The 27735-nt window shown below is 30.6% G+C and overlaps 1 protein-coding gene across 3 annotated transcripts; it reads left to right on the top strand.

The window, feature by feature from the left end:
- On the top strand, positions 1 to 27735 carry LOC129905167 (uncharacterized). 3 transcript variants are annotated; one of them, XR_008770555.1, is made up of 10 exons: positions 1 to 101; positions 22484 to 24766; positions 24833 to 24996; positions 25251 to 25373; positions 25429 to 26097; positions 26155 to 26236; positions 26297 to 26369; positions 26432 to 26573; positions 26647 to 27026; positions 27101 to 27735. XR_008770555.1 is itself a non-coding variant. In XM_055980574.1 (9 exons), exons 1-9 carry the CDS (start codon positions 35 to 37, stop codon positions 26836 to 26838), a joined length of 3795 nt encoding a protein of 1264 aa, XP_055836549.1. In that variant the 5' UTR covers positions 1 to 34; the 3' UTR covers positions 26839 to 27735. The 3 variants fall into 3 exon arrangements, 2 of the variants coding, with proteins under 2 accessions (XP_055836549.1, XP_055836550.1); XM_055980574.1 differs by having other exon boundaries at positions 26647 to 27735; XM_055980575.1 differs by having other exon boundaries at positions 26435 to 26573; positions 26647 to 27734.

Here is a 27735-nt window from a genome sequence, read left to right as displayed (position 1 = left end):
AGTAAATACAAAAATTATAATTATAAATGCAAAAATGTTGACGAATAAAAGGATTTGGACTAATATAGCTGTATGCATTGGCTGTCTGTTGGTATTTTGTGGTAAGTTTTACTTTTTTGTAAAAAACAATCTGAAAATCAAAATTTCCAAATTTCTCCTTCTAATTTAAATAATTTTAAACACGCGTTGTCATATAAAAAAATCGAGCAATCAAGCCTTGATCTGCTATACAAAATGCAAACAAAGTGTAATGGATTTAAACATTCAGGTTGTTAAAAAAAGTCTTATTATGAGTGCAATCATGTGTGCATACAAATTTTGTGCGGAGAAAATGTCTGCGCGAAGTTCTTCGGCAATTGCTTTAACCTAGAAAATCATCTTCTATGGGTCTCATCTCTATTCAAAGATCAAGTCCAGAATTTTGTTCAAGTAGACAGCTGAATGTGTTGTTGTACGTGTTTAAATTACACAAAAGGTGATGATAATGTTGATGGTCTATGGTGTGTTGACCAAACCGTGTTATGGAAAATGCAAATTAAGAGACATTTTACAAAAAGAAGTCATTTAGAATATTTCGCTGGGTCGAACGTGGTTCGATGGTTTTAAGAGAATTCCAAATTTATAGTTTTTCCTTTTTTTTTTTTTGTTATTAAAAAACTTTGGAAATACCTTGGGTATGTTAGAAATATTTAAGGTTTTTAATCTACAATTACGATTCAGTCCACATTTTTTCGTTTTATAACTTTCTCATCTGACATTTTTGGTGTACCTACGTAAACGTACTATTTATAACTTTTCCTCAATAATCTATAAGACAGCTATTAAGAAAGGCGTTTATCTGTTTGCCAAAATAAGAGCAAGGTATCAAATTCAATTTGCATCATTTTTCCAAAAAGATGCAAATAAAAATAACAAAATACCTCAAATGAAATGTTTTGTTTAAAAGGTGTCGACTTAAATTAGGTTAAGAGTATCATCCAAGCCTATCGTATTGCATTTTTTTTTTTAAACTTTTCTAATCAAGCGTTTTCTTTGGTGTTATTTTTAAAGTCATTGTTTTTTTTATGATCAATTGTGGTTATGCCTAGATGGCACCCATGTAAAGAAATGCTAAAATTTCATATAGAAATGCAATATAATATCGCATGTCAGAAAGGAAAATAAAAATAAAAATATTGATATGCTTCAAGGGTTATACTCTACAATGACTGGGGTTTCATTTTATTTCACTTCTTCTTCAGATGAAGATGAATCTACTTACAAGATTGAATTCATGGTTTGTTGGTTAAAGATATGCAATTATTGTGAAACTAATTTTGGTGTTACATTTGTAGATAAATATATTAATGCATTAGTATTTAGAGAAATTGCCAATTCCATTTACGAGTATAGGAATAGTAAGTAATAGTAATTTATTTCTATATAAGCTTCTTCATGCGGTGATGGAAACAAGAATTCATATACATACAATATACAATATACATACATTTATAATTTCTGAAGCGTTTCTTTTAAGCAATGGTTAACTTTTGAAATGGATAATTAAGTGAACATGCATAAAGTTAGATGGCATAACTCAACAGCTTTGAAGTGTTTATCTAGCCATTAACTTTTAATTGCCTTATTGGAATTTAAATTACCTAAGATGATGAAAAACTTTTTAAAAAATCATTTTTTCATAAGTTTATGTGTCTTTACGATGATGTATGTATCTTTACCAACTTTAAGTTAACAGAGTAGGTGGTAAAGTTAAATGGTAAAAGATGACCGAAACCTTCAAGATGGGTAATGCTTTACTACAAATACTTTATGAGTTTTGTTTTAGAATTTTGCAGTGTTGTCCTTTGAAGTAAATAATTGTTCTGGTACCTTATTAATATATTTTAGTTTTAACAGGTCGAATGTTACATCATCAAATTACATCACTGATACAATTTTTACTTGCGATATAGGTACTATAGGGCAAGTTAAGGATTCGTAAAGAAAATCGAACTCGAGATAACAATTTTACGTGACATTACGATGATGGAGAATGGCAAAAAAGTGGGTCCGGCAATTTTGTCTGTCTGCCTGTGTGTCTGTCTCTATCTGGAGCTGGAGCCTAAACAAGTGAAGTAATTTTCTTCAAACTTGGTATTAAGCAGTTTTGGGTGATTCCCTAGAGGGGAAATTGAAATTTTATTTTTATGACCAAAAGTAACGGTACCTGCCATTTAACGGAAATACAAAAGTTAATTTTTTTTCAAAAACGGCTCTAACGATATTGATTAAAATTTTTGTGTGTAGTATTACACATAAAAGCCAACTTTTGAAATAAAATATTTTTTGTACCGTTATAAACGGTACCTGCCATAGAACGATTTTTTTTGTTTCTAAATATCTCGTACCTGATTTCAACGAAATTTTTTATACAAAATAATATTAAAATTAAAGAAAATTTTCAAAAAACACATTTTTGGATTATTAAAAAATATTTTAAAATTTTTTTTTCGAAAAATCAATTTTTTGAAAACGGGTTCACGAAAAATTTTGAAATTTCGTTCTTTTGTATAAATTAATTATTTCTTCAAAATGGCATACCAACTTTTTTTTGAAAAATATAAAAAATTTTTATATATAAAAAATTATTTTTTTAAAAAACGATTTTCGAAAATTTTTTTCTAAAAATACCTTTTTATACAAGAAATAAAATGGCATACTTCGTTTTTTGTAAAAGATCATTTAAAACGGTGTTTTATTAATTATAAAAACAGATTATATTTTTTTACACTACTTATGAAATTTCTTCAAAATGTCAAATTTTAAATTTCTTGAATAAAAGGCTTGAACATTAGAGTTACTTTAAGCATAAGAGCAACTACGTGCGACCCCAGTCGGGCAATTTATTTTTTTTTTTTTGAAACCAGCTTTTCGGCCATTCCATTTTAACTTTCAAGACATTTTGACGCTTTTTATAATGTATATCTTGCTGAGGAAGCAATCTTTTTTAAGTAGTGAAATAAGTGATGAGTGAAATTTTGTAATCTGTGTGTCTTGCTTTCAATTTTTTTAGCCTTCATTTATTTTTAGAGACCGTTTTTTTAATGTTTTTGTTTAGCAGAATTGGTGTTCCTATTTTTTGTATTGGTCTTACAAATCTCAAAAGCATAATATGGTCCATTATGACACAAATCATTTTTTACCAATGGTGAAAATGAAAACTACGGAGTTTGGGTTGTTTCTTTGGTAAAGAAAAGGCTTAAAACGTCAATAAACAAAGCCAATTTTATATCAAATGATATCCTTCATTTCGTCTAATATGTTGTCCAAATGTAAGCCGGATCAGCCTAGCAGTTAACTCGTTAACTGAATTTTAATTAAATTTTTTTCCTAAAAACTATTAATATTTTTTTGAAAGTCAAAATGGTCTATTATTAAATATTTTCATTATCAATTTGGCCAGTTTTTTATGGTGAAAAGAAAAATTGATACAAAATGAAGGTCCTCACAGTTTAGACCTACAAAAATTCAATTTATGAAATTGATTTTCTGTCTAACCTTAAATTTTCCCCTTTCATAGGGAAGTCAGTGAAATTCATTCACGATTCTAGCCCAATCATTTAGGTACTACTACTACTCGATAGTGAATCACGACTTTAACATTTTGTCTCATTATATTCGCTAAACTATAGTTCCATATCATATATATACATTGTTGCCCATTTCCATGGAAGCATTTTTCTCTGCTATACCTACAGATTTTGTTACTTATGTGGAAATATTACAATCGAAAGTGTTGATAGTCATGAAATTGTATTCAATTCAATACCTCCTCTGACACAAAAGGTACCTACACTCAAGCTTTATTGCAGTCGGCATCTCTCTCGTATCCATATATTTCTTCTTCAATTAAATTGCATTTAATATACGATCATTGAAGAAATGTCTGGCCTTCATTTCATGGCTGAAGCAACCATCTTCAATTCCATTTAAAGATAGGTATACAAGTCCGAAGAGAGAAAATAAATGAGCTCGAATTGCTGCTGGTGCTTCTGATATGTTGCTAAAAGCTATAGTATACATTTTTTCGTATCGACATGCAAACTTTGCCTATTCCATGTCTGCATGGATACTTCTGTGCCCCACAGTTGCACATGCGCAAGTTCTTCTTCTCTCAGAAGCTATCTCTAGCCAAGCCAGACGTCCACCAGAGCGAATGACCTTAATCAAGGTCTGATCTAATATCAGAAGCAAACAAAAAAAAAAGAAAGAAAGAAAGAAATCTTCAAGGAAAAAAAAAGGAGTTATATCACGGGCACTATAGTAGTAACGAAACGACGACGATGGAAATAAGAAGAAATGCACCTAACAGCCAACCAACAGACCACAAAGAACTCGCTCCGATTAGACGGATTAGTCCTATAAGCGGGTTCTTGTTGGGTTAATGCAACAACAAGCTGCATTCTGATGCAGCAACATAATATCGACAAAAAGGTATCATTGGTGGTGCTGTGTGTTAGGACATTAGCCACCATTGAATGCACCATCGCCTGTGGACATTTTAAATAATTACACACACTCGTATATAAATTGAAACAATGACGATGTTTTTAAAGCAATTTCAGTCTTTTTTTGTTGTTGTTGTTATGTTCTTCTTCTTCTGTTTATTCATGTGTTTTGGTTGTCTAGTCTAGAATACTCTGGGTTGAATAATTGACGTCATTAAAGTTGTTGATCATTCGTAATGATTATGTATTGTAGGTAAATGATCTTGGAGGTTTTTTTTCGTTTTGTTTTTAGAATCAGAGCCTTATAAGGGACGATATATTAAATCGTGGAGACGTTAATTTTTCATATCAGCGTATTTAATGTTTAGTAATCATTTTATTATAAAGAGCTATCAATTTGTTAAATTTGACGTAGAAAAACGATTCAAATATTACTGCAGTTTAATGATATCTTTCTTATTTTAATATAGGATTCCATTTTGTTTGCATTTTTTTCAAAAATTAAAATAAACAAAGTTACATTGGTACGATTTGGGACAATTTTCCATCGTCTTAGGTATATAAAAAAAAAGTTGAGATAACAATTTTCCATGATATTACAATGATAGAGAATGCGAAAAAAATGGGTCTCAAAAGTCCGTCTGTCCGTCAGTGTGTCAATATTTCAGGATGTCTGTCGGTCTGTATAAGGAGCTACAGCCTAAACGAATGGGCCGATCTACTTCAAACTTGGTTTGTAGCAGTTTTTGGATCCTGTACAGAGGGGTTTTTGCAATTATTTTTTTTGGACCAAAAATAACGGTACCTGTCATGCTGTCATATACCAATTTTGGAAAAGTTTAATTTTCCCAAAAAAGGCTTCTACGATTTGTATTAAAAAAAATCACGTATAAGTATTTAAATTAGGTCTATCTTTTAGTGAAAAAAGTTTTTTTCAAAATCCGTTATTGATGGTACTTCCCATAGAACCGTTTTCTAAATTTCCAATTATCTTCCAAATTACTTGTTCAATTTTAACCTTTTTTTTATGCAAAAATATTTATATTGTCTTGATATAAATAAAAAACAAAATTTTGAATAAAATAATTTTTTGATTTTTAAAAATTTTGAAATTTTTTTATTTTTTGAAAAATCAAATATTCGAAAACATGACGTTTAATTTTTTGGAAATTTTGATTTTACGTGTTGATTAAAAGTTTCTACAAAATGACATACCAAATTTATTTAATTTTTTTTTTTTTTTTCAAAAAATTATTTTTTTTTTAACGGCTCTAATGGTTTTGAAATTTTTTTTTCTAAGAATGCATTTTTATAAAAGAAATAAAACTCCATACTTTTTCTGGAGCTTCGTTTCATTTAAAGAGTTGTTTTTTTTTATATTTGAAGAACAAATTAAAAATTTTTTTATACATATACATAGGTATTTACCAAATTTGTAATAAAAAGTTGCCAGTTCTAAGAACTAAGAGCAAGTTCGTGCAACCCAGTCGTGTGTTTTATTTCGTTTTGTGTATGTCAAAAACTCATTTAAGTAGATTTTTGTATAAAAAAAAGGATTAAAATAATAAAAAAAAAAATGTATTTGATCAAATATCGATTTTCAACAAAAGTGTTGAGTTTTCTGAAAATCATCATTATATTTTTGAAATTAAAAGAAGTTGTATATGTATTTGGATAAATTTGAGAAAAATACGTTATAACCCATTGTACAATGCCATTGTATATAGTAGACTAAACAATATAGGTAAGAAACGTATTGGGTTCAATGTTATTACTTTTTTTAATACATTTTTTATACATATTTATTCATAAAACAGTTTTTTTCTGTTCTGAGTAATGTAAAATTTGAAATAAAATAAAACACCACATTTTTGCAGTTGTAAATGACCTACTTATAATTCTAACCACTATTTCATGAGCAAAATCTAATTCTCTTGAGTTTATTTTGAGCATTTTATTAATAAATATTGTTTAAATTTAAGACAAACAAAAGAAAAATTAAAAGTTACATTTTGAAAAAAAAAAACTTCTCATACAATTTTAGGATACTTTTCGACTGGGTAAAATAAAGTAACTTTTAAGCCCAGCAAGGTCAACCGAAAGATGAATGTATAAAGTTAAAGGCATATTTTTAATTGATTATATACATTGTCATTTCAATCTTAAGTAATAAAATTTTTGTTCATAGCTTTACAAAAATCCATGACCCAAATAACTAGATATTAATCTGATGCCTCAAATAATATAGTTATTATGTATAATCTCAAATTTTCATCATAATCTACATAACAATTGAATGCAATTAAAGACAAAAAATTAATAAGCTTTTAACAACTTTTAATTTCTATTGAAATGTTAAATTAACTGGTTTCTTCAAAGATGATATTAAAGCCTTGAAACTAAAAAAAAAAATATGGTTAATTTCAATAGATTCCCTTCCTTATTGTAGTTTTATAATGGATTATTTTTTATATACGATAGTATTTTTTTTTTTTTATTGAACTTGAATATTGTTTTATTTACGAAATAACAGTTTTTCCTCAAGACAGCGTTATCTTTCATATATTTTTTAGACCTTACGGACCTTACCTACTTTAAAATATCTTCCCTGTAATCATTCAGCCAAATTCATTATTCAGTTGTTCCCTATCATATTATTTTATTATTCTAGTTAATTATCTTAACATTTCCGCTATGCAAAGTCAAGCAAGTCAAAGATCCATTTTTCTTTTCAAAGCAAAACAATTTTTCATATGATTTTATGTATAAAATCCAGGTCATTAAAACGTCAACTGTTAAATATGCCAGGAATAAGTTCATTAACTATACAAATCATCATAAAAAATCCCATCTCAAAAGTATGCCAAGTGAATTTAGTGCACCTCTTTCAACATTCATCTATCTATTGCAACGGTTCCTTTCAATTTTTATCTAGGACATCATACAAATGTAGGAATTTAAAACATAAGCAGCTGACCACATATCGTGTCCTAGAAAAATCAACCGAAACAAATTAATATTCATAATAAGAAGAAATATTCATAATTCAGTATAAAGAAGTCATTTGCAGGAAGAAAAATATTATCTCAAAGTTGCGGTGGCTATTAACTAACTTTGCCATTAGGTAACCAGTTTTGCAAACAAATTCTATCCACTCTTTCCACCACAGCCTTCCACACAAAGTTGCAGAACATTTTATTTTCAACAGCATCCTCGCGTAATACGGTCGAGGTCTGAGATGTATCTTTTGCCAGTTTGTGTTTATATGTTTGCAAGACTTTAAATCTTAATAATTGCCTAGAACAACGTCACACACAAACGCTATAGCAGATATCTCTTCTATCTCTTTCTATAGCTGGACAAACCAGAAATAGAATTCCGTTAAAAAAGATTCTTACGGAAACTAAACCAAGATCATGACACAATATTCGAAGAGAACTCGCACTGCAATTGCGGACACAGAGAGATTCTTTTAGGTATAAAACATCATCACTACCACCAACACTATCACCATCACCGGTTTGGTATTCTTATTCACATGTAACCATACGAAATGTGTTTTTATTTCAGCTTCTAGTTCTAAATATGGTTAGTGAATTAGCTGGTTTATGACATTCTGATTTCGCATTGAAGATATAAATGACCAATTGGTTGGTAAAGTTCTTTTGCTGTGTTGACACACTTACCGTTCAGTTAGACCTAATTTTAGTATCTGAATCTTACGGTACGGGAAAAAATGTTATTACATGTTTTGAAATCGGAAATCATTAGAAAAGGATAATACTGTAGAAAGGTATACCTAAATGCTTTTGGATGTATAAAGATAGCAAACGAAGAAAATTGCATAAAATTGATATGATGGAAGAAAACGATGGAATATTCAAACTAATTTAAAGTAAACCCCATCATTACATTATGTGTGATAATAATACTTTTATCTTAAATGTGTCTGCTACTTACCGGAAGTTAAGAAATGTATGTTATAAGATAAATGGTAACCTTGGCACAAATATTTAATTTGCAATAAGAACAAAGGATAAAAGAGTGCATTAAAAATCTTGGTAGAGTGTTTTGGAGAGTAGGTAAGGTTAAAAAATCAAAGAAGACAAAAGTTGTTGCAAAGGTTATGAGGTAGTTTTTTTATGCATTATCTAATGACATCAAAACCAAATCAGCAGGATTAATATTACACAATCGAGGTTTCATTTGAAACAGGAACAAATATAATTTATAAAGTTCTTAAAACTATTTTTGTAAAAGGGTATTTTTTTTATGTTAATGTTAATGTATATGTGAAGTAAAACTTTCTGGTGTACGTTTCAAGGCAGGTTGCATAACTTGCCAACTGACCAATGCCGTCTTTACCATAAGGGCACACGGGGCCCGCGCCCAGGGCCCCTATTCTCAGGGGGCCCCGAAGGAACGACAATTTCTCTCACACATTTATTCTCAAAACATTTTTGTCGGGCAGACCATCTACCAAAAAATTTTAGTTTTTATATGGCAACCAAATAAAGTTTTTTCTACACCTATACGGAAAATATAATATGTTTTCAAAATGAAAACAAATTATGTGGCGTTGTATGCGGACAAAAATTTAAATCGAAACGACCAAACCCAAATTAAATTTTTCAAAAAATAAGACAATAATATTTTCAAAAACAAGAAAAATAACTTTTTTTTTTCCACTGTTGGTAAGATTATTTATTATTAATAAAAACAACGAATTCTCTTCCATTATCTTTTTCCTTAAATAATAATTTCGTTGGAAGTTCGCAAAACTGTCAAATTTGTAGTGCGTGTTAAAATCGTAGATTCGTATTAAAAGACGAAAAAAGAATCAATTCGTTGGCAAAAAAACATCAATACTTTTTCCGTTGGAAAACGTTTAAGAAAAAACTATTGCCGGCTCATCGACGGTACATCAATGTTTTGATATTTTTTTTTTTAAGTTTTCTTAATTTTAATATTTGTATAAACCTTTTTATGTCAAAATATTCATTAAAATCGGTTGTGTCGTTTACATTAAGAAATCGGTTCTATGGCAAGTAGGTACCGTTAATAACGGTCCAAAAAAATGTTTTTCTTATTTCAAAAGTGCGTCCTTATTTGCAGTATTACATGTTTTTTTTTCAAATTTCGTTTTTGAGAAAATTGCAATATCTCGAAAACTTTATATTGGAGATATCCGTTAAAAAGGAGACATTAAAATAAAATAAAATAAAATAAAATAAAATAAAATAAAATAAAATAAAATAAAATAAAATAAAATAAAATAAAATAGAATAAATAAAATAAAATAAAATAAAATAAAATAAAATAAAATAAAATAAAATAAAATAAAATAAAATAAAATAAAATAAAATAAAATAGAATAAATAAAATAAAATAAAATAAAATAAAATAAAATAAAATACAATAAAATAAAATAAAATAAAATAAAATATAATAAAATAAAATAAAATAAAATAAAATAAAATAAAATAAAATAAAATAAAATAAAATAAAATAAAATAAAATAAAATAAAATAAAGAAACTTATAACCGGTACAGGGAAATTATTGGCAGTATAAAATGTACAATTATTGGCAGTGGCAACGTTTGATGTCTCAATGCGCGTATTATTGGCACACCCTAGCAGTAATAAAGACACTAGGTACTTTATATGGAACGATATATTGGCAGCCCTTTTTAACCAACCATTGCTTTTTAGCCAACCATTGTACTTATTTTACTTTCCAAAAGGGCCCAAATTCTTGTGTGCCCAAGGGCCCCAAGATAGTTAAAGACGGCCCTGCAACTGACACCTTTTTACGACCTCAAAAATTATCAATTTCATACTTTTTCAACTTTTTCTAAAACGTTTTTATGATGATAGGTATAGCTGAGCCCTACCTGAGCTATAGTCTAATAAGCTCGCGAAACGAATATTAATTATTGTTAGCTTATCCTGATTTTACCTCCAAACTTCCCGATCACCTGAAAGAATCTAAAATTTTATTAAAATGAATTTGACAAGCATTTACTGTTTGAGAGTTGATCTAATGTAATGTTGATTTTCAGATATAAGTTATGTAGTTAGACCAGATGTCGAAGTTTTTTTATTGTTTGGAGTTTGGACGCTGAACCAGCATCCAATATTTAAAAATAAGTAACACAAAATATCAGAGTGAAATATTAAAAGAAAAAAAAAAACAGAGGTTTCAAGTTTAAGAAATCATTTCATCCACAAAGGCTGAAATTTTACATTGTCGATTAATTTATTTTTAACCTTCCGATACTGGTTGTTCCATCACCCCAGTAAATATTATTTAAACTGAAATTGTAAAAGGTTTGAATTTTCTTTCTCTGTATTTCTTTTTAATGTTCTTATTAATTTTTGTTGATGTTAAATTCTATGAAAAGTTATGATTGAATAAATGATTTGTGTTATCCCTTAAAGAATATTTTTTTCATTTTTTCTTATAGATGTGGTGTTATACAATCCCTGTTTTTGCGTATGTACGTAATAAATGTTATTGTTAATTAGCCGTTTGTTATTTTCTGTCCAAAATAAATTGAAAGGGTTTAAATGTGCTTCTCGTCAATAGAACGTTCTGGTAAAAGTAATATAGGCCTTATAATTTGAAATTGTACACAAATATCTCAAAATATACTCACTATCACTACAATTGGCAATTGAAACCAATACGAAATAGCATTTAAATAGCGAGATAATTTTTCTATAACAGTCCTTAGGGTAGTCAATATTATTTGCATCATCCTCTAAGAAACTTAAGTTTTTCCGATAATACCACTTGCCTCAGTTAGATTATATGTCAGATTATGTTCCTTATGACCACGCCCATCGAAGAAAAATCACATATTATTTTAGAATAAGAATATTCCAGTGATTCAAAGTTTTATCAGCGTATTTATTGAGTAATCGGGTTATAGTTTTGAACATATTTTAATTATTTTGGAGATATTATTTTGTAATAAGGTATTCGCAGAGTCACTGTACATCACAAAAAAATAAATGGTTCATCTGTTTTGCGCCATATCTATTTCAACACCATAGCCTGGTGAAGAGCAATTCGATCTCAACTATACCTAATTGTTGGTACTAGGATAAGTAGTTTAGAAGTAGTTATGATGGCACATATACAGTTGGGTATTGTGGTACAATTAAAAATGCAAATGTAATACAAAATGGTTTGTTGTCAAAAGTATTTTTTAAATTTTTTTAAAGAGTTCCATCCTTTCATTAACGGTAGTTGCGATGGGATCCATACTTATTATTTCAAACGGATTTCTAGTTAGTTTTATTAAATAATCGTTATTTAAACTGTTTAAAATGTATGCCCAGCATAAAAATCATAAACACAGCAGTCACGAAGATGTAAGAATTAAAAAAAAAAAGATATACATCATATCTTTTCTCTCTAAAATCAAGTACCGATATTTTAATGTCCACTTCTTATAAATCTCTTTCCAAACATGTTAACGCAATTTGGGTTATTTCAACATCTAACCACACAAAAAACCATTTACATTTATAAACAATAAGGTGTTAGTTTACTTAACCTTAAATCAGACATTCAAGAATATCTCAAAAGCAAATGTTCATTAACCTTTATCAAACAAAATATGATAAACAGGTGTCTTCCCACAAACATCTCACATTCCTCTTGACTTGGTATACCTACTTTTTGCTCAAAAGGCTTAATGAAATAACTCAAAAGAAAATCAAAAAGAATATTAATTGAATAGAAGACAGAATCTGAGCTCCAAGGCCAAAGTGAAAGCATTCTTTTTCTGAAATTTATAAATTACTATTAGTTACACCCAAAAAGAATCATAATTAATTTTAAAAGCTTTTCGAACCTAATCCAACAGCAGTTACTGTCAAAAAAACGATATTGATTGTTTACTTCAATTTAAAAAAAAAAACTTAACCATTTGATTTTTATCTAGGTTGGGCTAGGTTTTAAATTTAAATTAAAATTCATCCCAAAAGAAGTTATTTACAAAAAAAAAAAATAAAGACATTCCAGTTTGAAGAAAAATGTATTCTGGGAAAATGCAAAAAAGTGAAATTTTTTTTGTTCTGTTCTCTCCCATCGAATAACAAAGTGAAGAAAGGTAAAATAAAAAGAGATTTCACCAAGTCGAGCAGCGAGCTGCTTGATCTTAAACCAACAGAAAAAGAGTGACGATCGAAATAGAGATGTTGGTGATGATAATAATACTTGCCGGTTATAACAAATATTGTGGGGAAAAAGAAAATGAATATAAAGAAGATCATAATATGCGGCACAGATATGAAAACAATGCGGGTTAGTTCTAGTTTGTTAGTTCATACATCACATGCTCCACATAATGAAGAAAAAAACCATGTTAGGTTTTTAAGGTGTATGTCTTAATTTCATTATTAAAATGGTCTATAGGCTAAAATATTATTAGTTTTGTTTAAAAGCCATCAAAAAAAAATCTATAGAGTTGCTCTAACATATGTATTTTTGAGAAAATTAGAAATTTTTGAATTGATTCCGGTGTTTAGAATAAAGCAGATTAATAACAAATATGTACTTCTCTTCTTACTTACAGAAATTCACTTAGTAGATTTATACCCTAAAAAAAACTGTTTAAAGGCTTGGCCACACCGGAGGGTATGCGGTAGAGGTACGGGTAGCGGTAACGATATTTGTATGAAAAAAATTCCACATCTGAACGTTGATATGTCAGTTTGGAATTTTTTTCATACAAGTACCCTCACCGCTACCCGTACCGCTACCGCATACCCTCCGGTGTGGCCAAGCCTTAACAACAGCTAATCCCTTTGATATTTCTTTCCAAAAAATAAATTTTCATTCTTAATTTCGCTTTATTTACTGTAGTTCGTAAATATTAAAAAAAATAAAAAGTATTCGTATTATGGAATTATTTGGAGAAACTATAGGTCCCGCAATTATTTTTTGAAAAGGATTTAAAAAAAATTATTACAGCCATTCAAATAAAAAAATATTTTTTTGTATTTACCTACAATTTTTTAAATTTTTTTTTTAATCATTTAGGCCCATTTGCTCATACTAGTCATAAATTCTAGTCTTAGATAGGACGAACATAACTCTTATGTTTTACTTAGTTTCTAAAAAATATTTATGTTCATCCTTTACGATTTACTTTCATGCGAGAAATCGCTGAGAACTTCAATTTAAAATGTCAAACAACACAAACGTCAGTTAATTTAAATTGTTTTTGAGCAATTTACCGAAAATAATTTAACAAATTTATTATTTTGGCAATTTTAATTGCAGAAAAAAAGTGTAAAATAGTGAAAGTGGCAATAAAAGTGTATTTAATTTAATAAAAAAATTATTTATTTGACAGAATTTGTTTTGTAAATATTTTTGTTTGTCAAAAATTATATATGACCAATATAAAAACAAAAAGTGAACAGTGTTTCAAAAATGTGTGTTGTAAATTTTACCACCGGTAAATGGTTAATGTTAATGAATGTGAGTAAATATATATTAAATTGAAAATATATTTCCTTTTTTACCACATGCATCAATTTTTGAAGCTGCGTTCTTTCTGTTTTGGTCAATAAAATACTTTAAATAGAACATAAAACCCTTAAGTTCTACTATTTCTTCCCCCTAAGTTATGTCAAACTTAGAGCAATTTATGACCCAATTTTGAGTTTGTGCAAACCACTATGTTTAATTTAAGGGTTTATGTTTCACATAATTATTTAAGACTCGTTTCAGCAAATGGGCCTTAATTTGTTAATCTTTAAGGCCCATTTGCTCATACTAGTCATAAATTCTCATCTTAGCTAGGTCGAACATAACTCTTGTGTTTTACTTAGTTTATTCTAAGTTGCTAAAAAATATTTATGTTTAACCATGCAATGATTTACTTTCATGATATAAATCGCTGAGAACTTCAAATTCAAAAGTCAAATCAATAGAAACGTCAAATAATTTAAATAGATTTTGAGCAATTTAGCAATTAATATACAACAATATCGTTAAATTTTCAAGTTTGTGTCTTTATCTTGCGGAATAAAAGTGTAAAAAAGTATATTTGAGCCAAAAATAAGTGTTAATTGGTTAAACAAAAATTATTCGTGTGTGTGTGTAAATGTGCTGGTGTGTCAAAATTAGTCAATGAAATATGACAGCAAAATAGTGCCTCATACAAAAAACTGTGGTGTAAATTGTATCATCTGTGGATGGTTTAAGTTAATGAATGTAAGTTTATTTTTATTAAATTGATAATAATTCATGTCCTTTGTACTACCGACATCAATTTTTGAGCGACATTCTTGCTTTTTTCATAAAATAAAAGTGCCTAGGTAGAACATAACAGCTTAAGTTCTACTATTTCTTCCCCCTAAGTTATGTTAAACTTAGAGGAATTTATGACACAGTTTGAAGTTCGTGCAAACCGTAATGTAGAACTTAAGGGTTTATGTTTCACATAAATATTTAAGACTCGTTTCAGCAAATGGGCCTAAGATAATATTATTTTTAATAATATATTAATAAATATATATTTTGAAGAAAAAACGAAATTTCGAAAAAAAAAGCTATCAACCCTTTTTCAAATAGGTACAACAGATTATTTTTTTTTTTTTTTTTTTCAAAATCAAAATGGGATTTTTTTATTTGAGTTCTGTATGAAAATTTTTATTGAAATGGGCTTTATCGTTTATACGAAAAAAAATATACAATTAGTTTTAAAAATTTGTAAAATTCAAACAATTCAAAGTCCAACCATTCGTAGAATGAATTCAAGAAACGTCCATTGGACGAAAAGGTAGAAAAAATATACAATCGCTCCAGTATTTTATGCTGTAGTTTGAGGTATATGTATTTAAAAACACACAGAATTGCCGAACCCACTTTCGTAGCATTTTCATCATCATGCTATGTCTGATTGTAATCTCGAGTTCGATTTTTTTTTACGAATCTTTAAGTTTGCCCTATAAAGAAGTAAAATGGTAAAAAAAATTTGTTTCAAACCTTTGTTGGGTTGTTTGCCCAACGTTAGCCCCGGATATCCCATAATTGTTTTCGATATCCCACTCTCATGAGTAGTTCTAAAATTATAATGGAATATTTTTTTTTTTTTTTTCACCTCAAAATAGAAAAAATAATTATTTTAATAATTCATTGATTATACACTGTGGTTCGTTTTCAAAACGAAAGCCCAGGGTAGGCCACCATTTTTGTTTTAAGCCCACCATTTTGTCAAAAGATACAATATTATTCCATTTCAGAAACCGGAAAAAAATCGTGATTTTTTTATTATATTTTTTTTGTATACCAAAAATTATGACAAAAAACTTTTTTTTTAAAGTACCTGCAACCTACCAATCAATATTTTAAAAAATTGGATTTAGTTTTTTAAGAGGTTGGTAGGTAATTAGAAAAAAAGATTTTTTTTTTATGTCATAATTTTCTGTCCCTCGCATCCCGCATTTCTTAAATGTTAGAACTACAGTTCCTTCTCGCAGCCAAGTTAACTACAAATTAAATTTAAACAAAAGAGCTGACCAACGAACTTTTTTTCTTTTTGTCACAATTGTGCAAATTTAGCCAATAAGTTAAGCTTACTAACAAAATAGGAATAGAATAGTGGCTTATCTTCTTGAATTAAAAAAAAAAACCCATAATGTATTCATCTCGGGTTTGAATTTTCCTTAATTTAGCAATGACTTTTGACTTCATTACAACTTTTCGCAGCCATCTTAACCACTAAATTGTTTTGTCTTTATCTTGTGCAACTTTCATTTGTCACGACCTCCGGTTTCTCGTGTGGGGAAGCAGCTGTCACCCGCATAATCATTTTATGAGTGTATAAGATCTTAAAAGTATACACAGAGGTAACCACCAGACATACGTATATTATACCAAAGCGACCTCAAAGAGTAGGTATATTCGACAAATATTAGAGGAACCTTTGCCAAGAGATATGACTTTCAGCTGGCTGCGGGTTTTTAAATTAGTCATCATTTTACAGTTAATAGGTTATTTCATGTGTTTGTTTGCTATATCCGTGTTGCCGCAATGGTTAATACCTACCTCAATTTGTGCGTCATTTTGATTGTGTCGCAATTTTCTGTGACTGATTTATAAGATTGGTGCGCCAATCATTTTAAGTACCCATGAGTCAAAATTGGTTTTCTTATTTCGAGACATACAGAGTAATTATGATGTAATATAAAATTATTTAAATTCATACAAAAACAAAACAACATAAGAAAACTATAATGTGACTAAAGTGTATTTTGCGGTGAGAAAAATTCTTGACCTTGGTTAACCTAATGGTTTCAACTATTGATGTATTCGTTGATAAATTAATATTTTTGAGAGATGCATCTCTTGAACTTATTGAAAATTTTAAAGTATCGAATAGGAAAGGTACGGCCAAGTACCGTTACTACTGTTACCACCTAGGCCATATTAATTTATAGTTTTGGCAAATGCATTTATAAGATGAATAACTGGATTTAACTAAATGTTGCTTTTGCATTAACCAATTTTTTTTTTTTTGTTAATTGACTGCATTTTTAACTGAGACTTTGCCACGGTATAACCTACCGACAGAAAACATAACATTGACAAGTTTGTGAAATGTTGTTGTCTCGTCTCGTGCGTTTCTGAATGTTGTACACTTTCACTTTTTCTTACTTCCCACACATAATCATGCGATGTGTGCGTTTCATTTCATTTATAAGAGAATGCAGTCCTGTGCCAACTGTCACAAAGACTTAATTATCCCTTTCTGAAAACACTTTTGCCTGTTTCGCTAAAAACAAGTTTGAAATGCAATCCCCTTCATCAATCATTTTTGTGCTTGCACTTGTCTTTATTGCGTGTTTTTATATAGGTATATTTCCATCGAGTTTAGGTTCCTTAGCGAAGCTCATCTTCAAACCTGCACGCGATATGATTTGGGAAAATGTTTTATTTTTATTTTTTTTTTTAATTTTAATTTATATTTTTTTTATTAACTTTAAAAGTTGTTTGATCACCAACTTCATTGCCAGACTTTCTCGCAAAGTTATTATCATCAGCATTCCTTTTGGCAGTGTGCATAGTGCAAAAAAAAAAACAAAAAAAAAATTGCTTTATAGGGAAAGAATATGTCTGTCAAAGAGTGCAAAATTCCTCGTTAAACATCTAATGGATGATTTAAGTCTTACAGTGTAGTTGTATTTGATCACTTTTTATAGTTCGATCATAAAAAAAACTAACAACTAAGACTTAAACCAGTCTTCTGATAGCTTAAAGTAGGTCATTGTTATAATAAACTTCCACAGTCGCACAGACTAATAGACATGTTGTTATTTTCGCCCCAAAACAAGATAGGTAGGGTAACTCACTGTGCAACTGCCAATGTCATTATACACCACCATCTTCTCTAGAAGTAACTTTTGAATGTTGATAAAAACAGACTTAATAACAAGAAAGCTATCGGCATATACAGTGGGACAAAATAAGTGTTAAAATTATTGTATTCTTAAAAAGTTAGAAATTCGAGTTTAACATTCCGACTTATAATTTTGTTTCTTTAAAGCAAAATTGTTAGTCCGAACCTTAAATTCAAGAAGACAGGAAATACTTAAATCATTGAGAGTAAATCTAAAAGTTGCATAATTTCAAGAATTTTTTATAGAGAAAATTTTTCATTGGAAGTACGAATTAACCAGTTGTTGTTTTCATAAAGATTATTTCACTTCAGTTTGCTCCATTTTAGTTCGTTTCATTTCATCTCATTTTATTTTATAAATTAAAATATTGTATTTTGTATTTAATTGTTTTTATTTTTGACAATTGCCCCACTGTGATCTGTTGTGCGTTCGATAAGAAAAAAAAAATTTCCGACTTTCAGTGGGTCAGTCAACTTGTTTTAAAGTCGCATTTTTATGACTTTTGCGATATTCCGGCATATCGAGTTTATCTTTTCTTTAGTTTGTCGTTTCTTCTGTTTAATTTTTGTTTGTGTTATTTTCTTTGTAAAATTTGTTATGGGCGTCAGGTTTTTTGTTGTTTTTTTCGAATAACATTTGATAAAAAGAAATAGGATAGCTCACTAATAATCTTGTTTTGACTGATTGGCAAGCGAAAACGTTCGAAGAAATTATTAACATTTTAGCAATCAATCAATTTTAAATATACTATTTTGAGAAAACTGAACGGAAAAGCTATCGTTGTTTTTTGTTTTTTTAATTTGTCAAATGTAAATGGTTTTCTTATTTTAGATTTTGTTCATTATATTGGAAAACAATTACTTAGACCGAGAATTGGATTTGTTTTTTTTTTTTTTCATATTTTGTTAGATAAGAAAACTTTAGACAGTCATTTTTACTGCCACAAATGGGATATATAATTTGATTTAAACAAAATGTTCGGTCCTAAAATTTCAATTGCGAAGGCACTGAATTGATTTTTATAGATTGCAACTTGCTAGTCAATTAAATTGAGTTTACGGTGTAAAACTAAAATCATTCAATTACGTAGATTTTAAGATAAATGTACATACTTAGTGACTTTTTGCTCATAAAAGATAATATTTTACTTAATGAAAAACAAAAAATGATATTTTTAAGAAAATATTGAAGAAAATTTCACAAAGATATGTTAAATTTGTATGCCTTTTATTCAAGTATTTAGAAACGATTTCAAAACACAGAATTACAAATTTGAATTTTGCTTAAAAGTTCAAGCATTTGAATGTTAAAAATTTCAAAAATGTGCTTTTTTGGATGAAGCAAAAGTTAACAGAGAGTCCAAAAAATATGTACTTCTATAAAGTGAAAATATGTATGTGAATACGAAAAATTTTTTAATTTTTAAAGCAAATAATTTAGCAAGATTTAAGAATATTACTGTTAAAGGATGAGAGGAAATATTACTATTTCTATAAAATATTCAATTTTATAAATGTTGTGCTATGTGAGTTTTTTCTTTGATCCGTCGTCATTCCAAGAACTCAAAACATTAAAATTTTCATAATTCACGCTTTAACTCTTACTATTTATTTTTATAACTAAAAATAAGTGAATTGAATAAAAAAATTCATTCCAAGTGAGTACATTACCTAAAACCGAGTTCGTTGATCAGCTCTTTTGTTTAAATATGACAATGTTAATTTATCCATCTTTTGCTTCTATAAGTGAAGTGACATTGCATTGCAAATACAAAACAATGAAAATATAATATGGGAAATATTAATAAAAACACTTTTGACATCATCCTCGCAATCGAGTTCCAAGCTTAACAAATTACTATTTAAAGGCTACTTTCAAATTTAAAAAAATATCAAAAATAAAACCACACTCATTGGTTATAAATTCTAACACCTAAGGTCTTTGGCTTCTGTTATAGAATAAATCAAACTGGTAAATTGTTCTTTATGCTAATCATCGTAACGGTGTCTTTTAAAATTGAATCATAACAGGTTCATTCATTTTATAATACATAAAATTTAAACCGAAAAAAAGCAATAACCCTTATCCAAATGAATAAATCTTCAATTTGACTTTAATTTGTAGCTATTTGTCTTGAAGACTTCTCATTGTGTCCATAGCTCATTAATATTTAAAGAACTTCATATAGCAAAAAAAGAAGGAGAACAATAATAAAAATTAATACTTTTGCTTTTTATTACATTTCTTCTATTAGTCTCAGGTCATTGACTCAAAAGTCCAAACAAAATACTTTGAAAGACCAAACAATTTATTTCCAACACCCGCTAACTTAAGTTTGTGGAGTGGAAAACATGTGGAAAGTTCAATGGCACCGTACGACCGATGACGACCGACGCGACTTTACCACGGAAAGACTATAACATTATCTTAGTCCGAGCTAGTTACATTTTATATAGGCTCCAGTTTTGGTTAAGAGTAAACGGCATTTCACTTTCTTCAATATTTCGATAGGTTTTCTTTTTCGTGTTTTTCTTGAGCAGTCGTCACAGATATATAGACTCTGTGAGACCGTATAGCCGGGGTTTTTCATTGTAGGCTTCGTTGCCCACACTCTTTTATATGGTATTGTTGTGTTCTTTTTGATGGCTATTACAATTAAGTTTTAGAGTATATTGGAAGTGATGGCGCGAGAAAAGCCTCGTGCTTGTGTCCGACGCCATGCAACTCTCTGGAAATTTTGTGATCGTTTGCGTTATGGTGTTTTATGAAATGGTTGCTGTTTTAAATTAATAGCTTACAACACTTGAGTAAACACACTGGTGTAGTAGATAAAGAGCCTTTTCTTGTTTTTATATTTTGTTACATAAATTAAGTGAAGTAATTTCAGGAATGAATTCATAGATATAAAAATGCGAGGGTTTTAACTGTTAAAATTTAATAACATCAACCAGGTGTGAATGGAATGATTTTTATTTTTTTATGCTAGCTAGGATGAGTGAAGAAACCATTGTGAATGTACATATTTCTTTTAAGTGCTAACGGATTTTTATAGTGTAATATTTTTTTTTAAATTGTAGAAGTTTAAAGTAAAATTAATAATTTTTAAAATGAATACACATACGATAATGTGTTCATACACTAGACTTTTGAATTAAATTTTACATATACCTCAATAAACAACCTACACCGTTAAATAGTTAAAACTATATAACTCTTTTCTGATGTAGGTAATTTAAATTCCTTCTAGACTGCATATACCATAGAAAGACGCATAAAACACATTTTTATGCAGACATTTATTCAATATTAAGCACTCCATGCAGTTACATTTAAAATATATGGAATCGGGTTCATAATCTCAATATGTGTTTTTTAGCCAGGCATATGCGAATTTAAATGTCTGGAGATTGAAAAGAGACACAAAAAATATATGCCAAAGACATTACTTTAGAAATTTTATCACGATTACATGTAGATTTACTTCATTTTGCAATAATTCTTCAAACAAATGCAAGACACGAAATGAAATTGATAGACATAACAACGGACAAAAAATGCGGCATTTTGTTACACACAAAAAAATATATAGGTCTGAATTGAAGTGGATTTAGATTGCATGGGTACGTGATATTGTTGGCAATGAAACTTAGGTATAGGATTTCAATTAGTTAATCAAGAATTTGAACATCAAAGGAAGAATTATTCGTATGAGCGCTATTTCGAGCAGAAAATGCCTTTCAATTCATTCAAGATTATAGGTAAAAAGCCTTTTAGCCCTTTCCATAGAAAAAATGAAAAACTGTCTTACATTAAGAAGTTGGCAAAATCTAAATCTGCATAAATTTTTTTCCCTCTAAGTAATGCTCTAAACTCTATTTGAGGCTTTCAGAATAATAATGGGTCAAGTCCACTTCTCAATAAGTTGGATGTTTTAAGGCCTCACAACTTAAGTGTTTCTTTTAATATTAAAAAGAATGCAATGGAAGAAACAAATATAGAAAGCATGGAGCTATTGATCTGTGAAACATTTTTTCAAAAGTTCCTTTAGTTCCTGATTAATAGCTTCTCAAAGTTCTGAAAAATGTACAAATTTCAAACGGACTTGACCCAAATGACACTGGTCAACAATTTTTTGTTTATGATTTTTCCAGGATAAATCATATCAAAATTTATCAAAATCATATTGGTTTCTTTCTAGTAGCTCTAGTTTTTAAAATATTTACATTTGGGGGCATGATTATTGAAAACATACAAAGTTCCGGTAGACTCAGGAAAGCTCTACCAATACAAAATTGTAGCATTTCTTTTACGTAAAACCTGACTTGTCTTGGGACGAAATATCTGGAAATTGTTGTTCATGGGAGTGGAACATGATCAACTTTATACTCTTGCCACTTTAGACGTAGACAGCGACCAAAACACCGCTCTTCCAACTTAGCTCCCGGGAATGTAATTTTCATGACTTTTTTCCATACCTACATATATTATTTGTATTAGTAAAATTTTCTATTTTTTTTTTTAAAGAAATATCGTTAATTTACACAAAAATTTCTTTTTTTTTCTTCTGCAGAATGCGTAAATTACCTGCCTTCAGTGTCTCAAATTTCACCAAAGTCCACAAAACTAGAAGCCAGTGATGGATCATCAAAACTAACTGCAAGACTTGAAAGCACTCTAATAGACCCAAGCTCTGAAAACCTTGACAGAACACATCCACATTCCCGAATAGAACGATCAGCGTTACCAATTCTAAATGATATTAAGAAAAATCCGAATGACTTGGACGATGTAGATGATGAAGAAGTCATCGATGTTCAAAAAGTTGAAGCTGGACGATACTTTCAATATAACATCAAACCTACAGAAACATTAAGTGAATTATCTGAAAATGCAAAAATAACAAAGAGTTCGCGAGAGGCCAAAGGTCTAACGGTAGATGATTCTTTTTTATCGAAAGGGGACCTACGATCGGTTTCATCGGGGTCCCCCAACGCACCCATAGCTCCGAGTACTGCTACTCCGATCTCAGCGACTGCTCCGGTGCCTAATCAGGCACGACAAAATCCAAATCCAGATATACAAGATATTATAACGGGTATTGTTAAGTTACTCAATGGAAATGTTAATGTTCATGCAAATAATCAAGTTGGTCACCGAAGACCTACAGCCAGTAGAATTAACAATCGTGGTCCTCCGAGAATATCTGATGTCCAGACACTTCCAATGGACTATGATATTCAGAAGCCTCTTCCAGATAGCTCAATACGTCCTCCTCCATATCCCTTTGATCGACCGGAAAGACCTTTTATAACAGGTGTTCCGATTCCAGAACAAATAGTTCCTTATAGACCTGGATTCATAAGCAACCGTCCACCATGGCACAGGAATCGCCCTAGACCACCTATCAACACCGGAAATGGTGGCCGTCGACCGATTCCCCAATACATGCCACCACCAGATTTGAACGAACACCCTGAACCCTCCGATCATTTGGAAGTTCCAAACCTAAGTCAGCCAAATAATTCAGACCACTCAGAGCAAGAAGAAGAGGTCCAACTAACAACTTTAGAAAATGAAAATGAAAATAACGAAACCGTTGAAGTAGCTCCAACTGACACAACCTATGACAATGATCTTCCTAAGGATGACGAATTTCCCAATCACAAAGATGAAGACTCATCAAGTAAATTGGAATTGGAGTTACCATCAATAATAACAGAAGAAGTTCCTATTAAAAAAGACGAAGACAAAAAGAAGAAACCAACTTCGAAAATCAAGTCATCAGAGAAAAAAGTTATCCCTGCTAGTACTGAAGATTTCTCCAAAATTATCGAAAGTACTTCTGTGGTAAGTTCAATGTCCACACCAATTTTGTCTTCATCTTCGTCAAACTATGAACCAATGTCAAATGAAGACTTTATTAATGCGTCATCGGAGGATATCATTTTTATGACCACATCAGCACCTAAGAAGACTCCATCTTTGGAGATTAGCACAAGTTCGTCATCAACTACCCCAAGCATATCGATAAAGCCTCCTGAAACCACTACTTCAACTGAGGTTCTAATTGAAACGATCTCAAGTTCGAGCACAGAAGAGGCACATAGTACATCAGCTACGTCAAGTTCATCGGCTGTTCCCTATCACCCTCGTCCTGGAATTGTTTTAGACGATCCTGAGTTTAAGCCAGGTGGCCATGCACGACCTCCTCTTGGAAGACCTCCACGTCCTCAGCAACCAAATATACAGCCAACTCGACAACAATTGCCTCCGGGGTATGGAGAAATCTTCGATGTTACTCTGTCAGCTATTCAAGGTCCTGGTTCAGGAACAGGGTCTCAGCAAACAATCAATATCAAACCATATGGTTATGGAGGACAACAGGGTGGGTCTAATAATAATGGTGACATTATAGTTTCGCCTTCTGGTGATGATGGTTTCGTTTCAATTGATGGTAAAAGGACCTACATAAACTTGTTTGGAGACCCTACAGATCCACCAGGTGTTGCAGCAACAACTACTGCTGGCTCCACAACACCGACCACTTCACAGATTCCGAATAACTCTAGCCCACAACCCAAACCATCGTATCCATCTCCACCGCCTGGATCAGGAACTGGATATGCAGTTCCAGAGACCGAAGTTGTCGATGTAACTCCATCAAAACCAAGCACTAAGCCCACAACACATACGAATCAAACCCCTTCGCAGAGACCCCATTACAGGCCAAGAACTACACAGCCTCCGGTAAGGATCGATACCTGCATTGTAGGGGATGACTCAACTTGTGATCAAGCACAACATGAAAGGTGTAAGACTGAAAATGGCGTCTCCAGCTGCCATTGTAGACCTGGTAACTATTTTTTTTTTTACAGGGATAGGTACATTTTTAAGAGCAATTTTCATCTTTTTTTTCCAGGATACTCACGTCGGAAGCATCGTGAACCATGTCGCAAAGTTGTATCATTCTTTGTTGGTCTTCGGGTAGATCGATTCTATGAGCATAGAATAGTTTGGGACAATAAGCTTTTAGATAGAACCAGTGAACCATATAGTCAATTGAGTTACGAATCTACTAGAGCTGTGAGTAAAGTTGCCTCCGTAACAAACTATTTCAACTCCTATAAGGCTTTACAGTGGTTACAGTAACTTCTAAAAGGCTTTATAGAAGCAGAAATCCCAATAAACAATTTTGATTCTATAAAGTTTTACAGAAGTTACAATTGCTTCTGTAAAGCCTTATAGAAGTTTTATATAAGCTTTATTGAAGCAAAATAGTTGGGATGTGAAATGTGTGAGCTTGTTATATTGATGGTTTTTTTTTAACTTGTTTTTAGATGGATTCTGCGATGTCAATGACTCCCTATTCCGACGAATTCATAGAAGCAAAGGTTAATAACATCTACCGAGGAGATCCAAGTCAAGGTTCGCCTGGAGTTTTCGTCAATCTAACTTTAAAGGTAAGAAACCTACAAACCTTAAACTACTGTCAAACTTAACGAAACTTTCTTAAAGATTGAAGAGAATGCTGAAACCCTCCGACCAAATCTACGAAGTGATGTACAAAAACATCTCCTCGGTGTGATACATCGTCGAAACAATAACATTGGCAACTCTGTTCTTTATGTTGAATCACCTCAAGGTGCTATCTCAAGTATTCAAGATTTAGACGAATGTGAATCAAATGAACTTAACGATTGTCATCAACATGCTTCGTGTAAAAATATCTGGGGAAGTTTTAGGTGTGCATGTGAAGCTGGCTTCCGTGATCCTTGGGCTGATCAATTTCAACGAGCCGGTCGGGAATGTCAATCATGTCCTGATGCTTATTGTAATAATCGTGGAACTTGCAGTTACAATGAAGAGGGTGCACAATCTTGTGACTGTGATGGTAGTCATTATGGTGGACAGTGTGAAATTGATGGCGAAGTGCTGGGAGTAGCTATTGGCGCATCTGTAGCTGCTTTAATTATAATTGTCCTAACTCTTGTTTGTTTGATAATGTGGTCTAGAAGGTGGCAGCGGGAGCAGAAAAATGCCATTGGATCACCAGTTTTTGGTTATATGAATACGACTCCATTAAAATCGGCGGGTATGCTTCAGCCGGGTTATCAAGTTACTTTAGAAGATCGAATGCGATGGGCACAAATTGCAGATGTTATGGCTCAAGCTAATCATTATGGGGTAGGTTTGAACTAAGAAATAATACAAAGTGGGGGTTTAATTTGAGTTATTTTATAGGCAGAACCGATTGCACAGACGCGGCCATCTTCAGCAATGTTCGGATATCCTAATCTTCATGCTATGGGATTAAATACAATGGGTACGAAAAAACTTTCTTCTTTTTATAACATTTCGATTGTTTTATTTCTTTGAATTTTAGGAGGAATGTCTCATATGGGCAGCACTATGCAAATGCATCAAAACGGAACCCTTCCCCCAGTTCCATTACCAAGGTTTGTGTCTTTGATAAACACTTTAATTTTTAAAACATTTCTGATGCACCTTTTTACCAAAGAAGGTTAGGCCTAGGATCAAGATCAAGTGGCATGCGAACGTTGGAAAATTCAAGTTCTAGTGAAGAAGAGGATCGAACAGATCTTTTGGGAAGAAATTTCCAAGTTCCTCGACCAAAAAGTCGAAGTAACAATAGTATAGCGGTAAGTTTTCTTAAAGTTGACAACAGAAGAAAGTTTGGTTATGTTTTCTTTTTCTTATTTTTGTTTATTTTAGAATCAATCGGGAATTTACTATGACGTGGATTATGAGCCATCTGGAAATGGTGGTGGTGGCGGTGGGGGTGGTGCAGATATGTATGGTTCACATAGTCAGAGTCATATGTCAACGCATATACCAGGTCCTCAAGGTATACCAATGAGCACGTATACGTCTGGAAGAGCGCCAAGTAGCTATTATATGAAATGATAAAACGATATGATATAACTCGATTTATAAGCTTCCATTTTTTGGGGAAGTTTTTTGTGTGTAATATGCCATTAAGGACTTAAGAGTTAAAAACTTACAACCTATTTTAAGGATTTAAATCGATATGAAAGATTATAATTTTTGTATCAATATAGAGCTTATTTTATGAAAAAATATCTGATTATTGGGTACATATAAGATTTAACTTCAAAATACGCTTATTGAGTGTGTAACTTATTTTCAAAATTACTGTTTTCAATAGAGTTTTTAAAGAACGTAAGAAAATGTGAGGATCGATAAAGCAATGGATAGTAAAAAGAGACTCATCATTGGCCATATCGATAAAAAAAAAAGCTGAAAGAAAACTGTTCATAGTCTTCGAATGAATAGCCTGCTTTATGTAATAAACAAATACCGGATTTAATGCCATGGCATAACTCCGTATAAACGAATAGAAGTGGTAAACAAATTGCCATTTCTAATACAAATTTTGCACATTTAGCAACTTTACTGCGTTTACCATTTGTAAATTTAGCTTAGAATTTCTGATTGGTCAACTCTGCCCAACAAAATTCTTACAATTTAGGCAACTTTATTGGAAAATTTAATGGAAATTTATTCAAGAAAAACCTCCTTTTAAATTAAGACTTGCGTTTTTTGTCAACATGTCAGCTGATTGTTTTGAATGCCTACACATGAAATAAAAGTTTGTAGATAATGTATATTATGTGGTATTGGTTTCAGACAAAAGTTTAATTTTGATTAAAGTTGATTATAAATCAAGACTCTAATGTTTCCTTATTGCCTTATTAAGGTAACTTAATACTTTATCGATGTACGTTTTATATTATTCAATATCTAATCAGCTGATATATTGACGAAATTCAAAAGAAACAT

Source organism: Episyrphus balteatus, chromosome 1 (genome assembly GCF_945859705.1).
Source record: "Episyrphus balteatus chromosome 1, idEpiBalt1.1, whole genome shotgun sequence".
Classification (NCBI taxonomy): domain Eukaryota; kingdom Metazoa; phylum Arthropoda; class Insecta; order Diptera; family Syrphidae; genus Episyrphus; species Episyrphus balteatus.
Note: the sequence above shows the minus strand (reverse complement) of the source record. Positions and strands in the feature narration are given on the sequence as shown.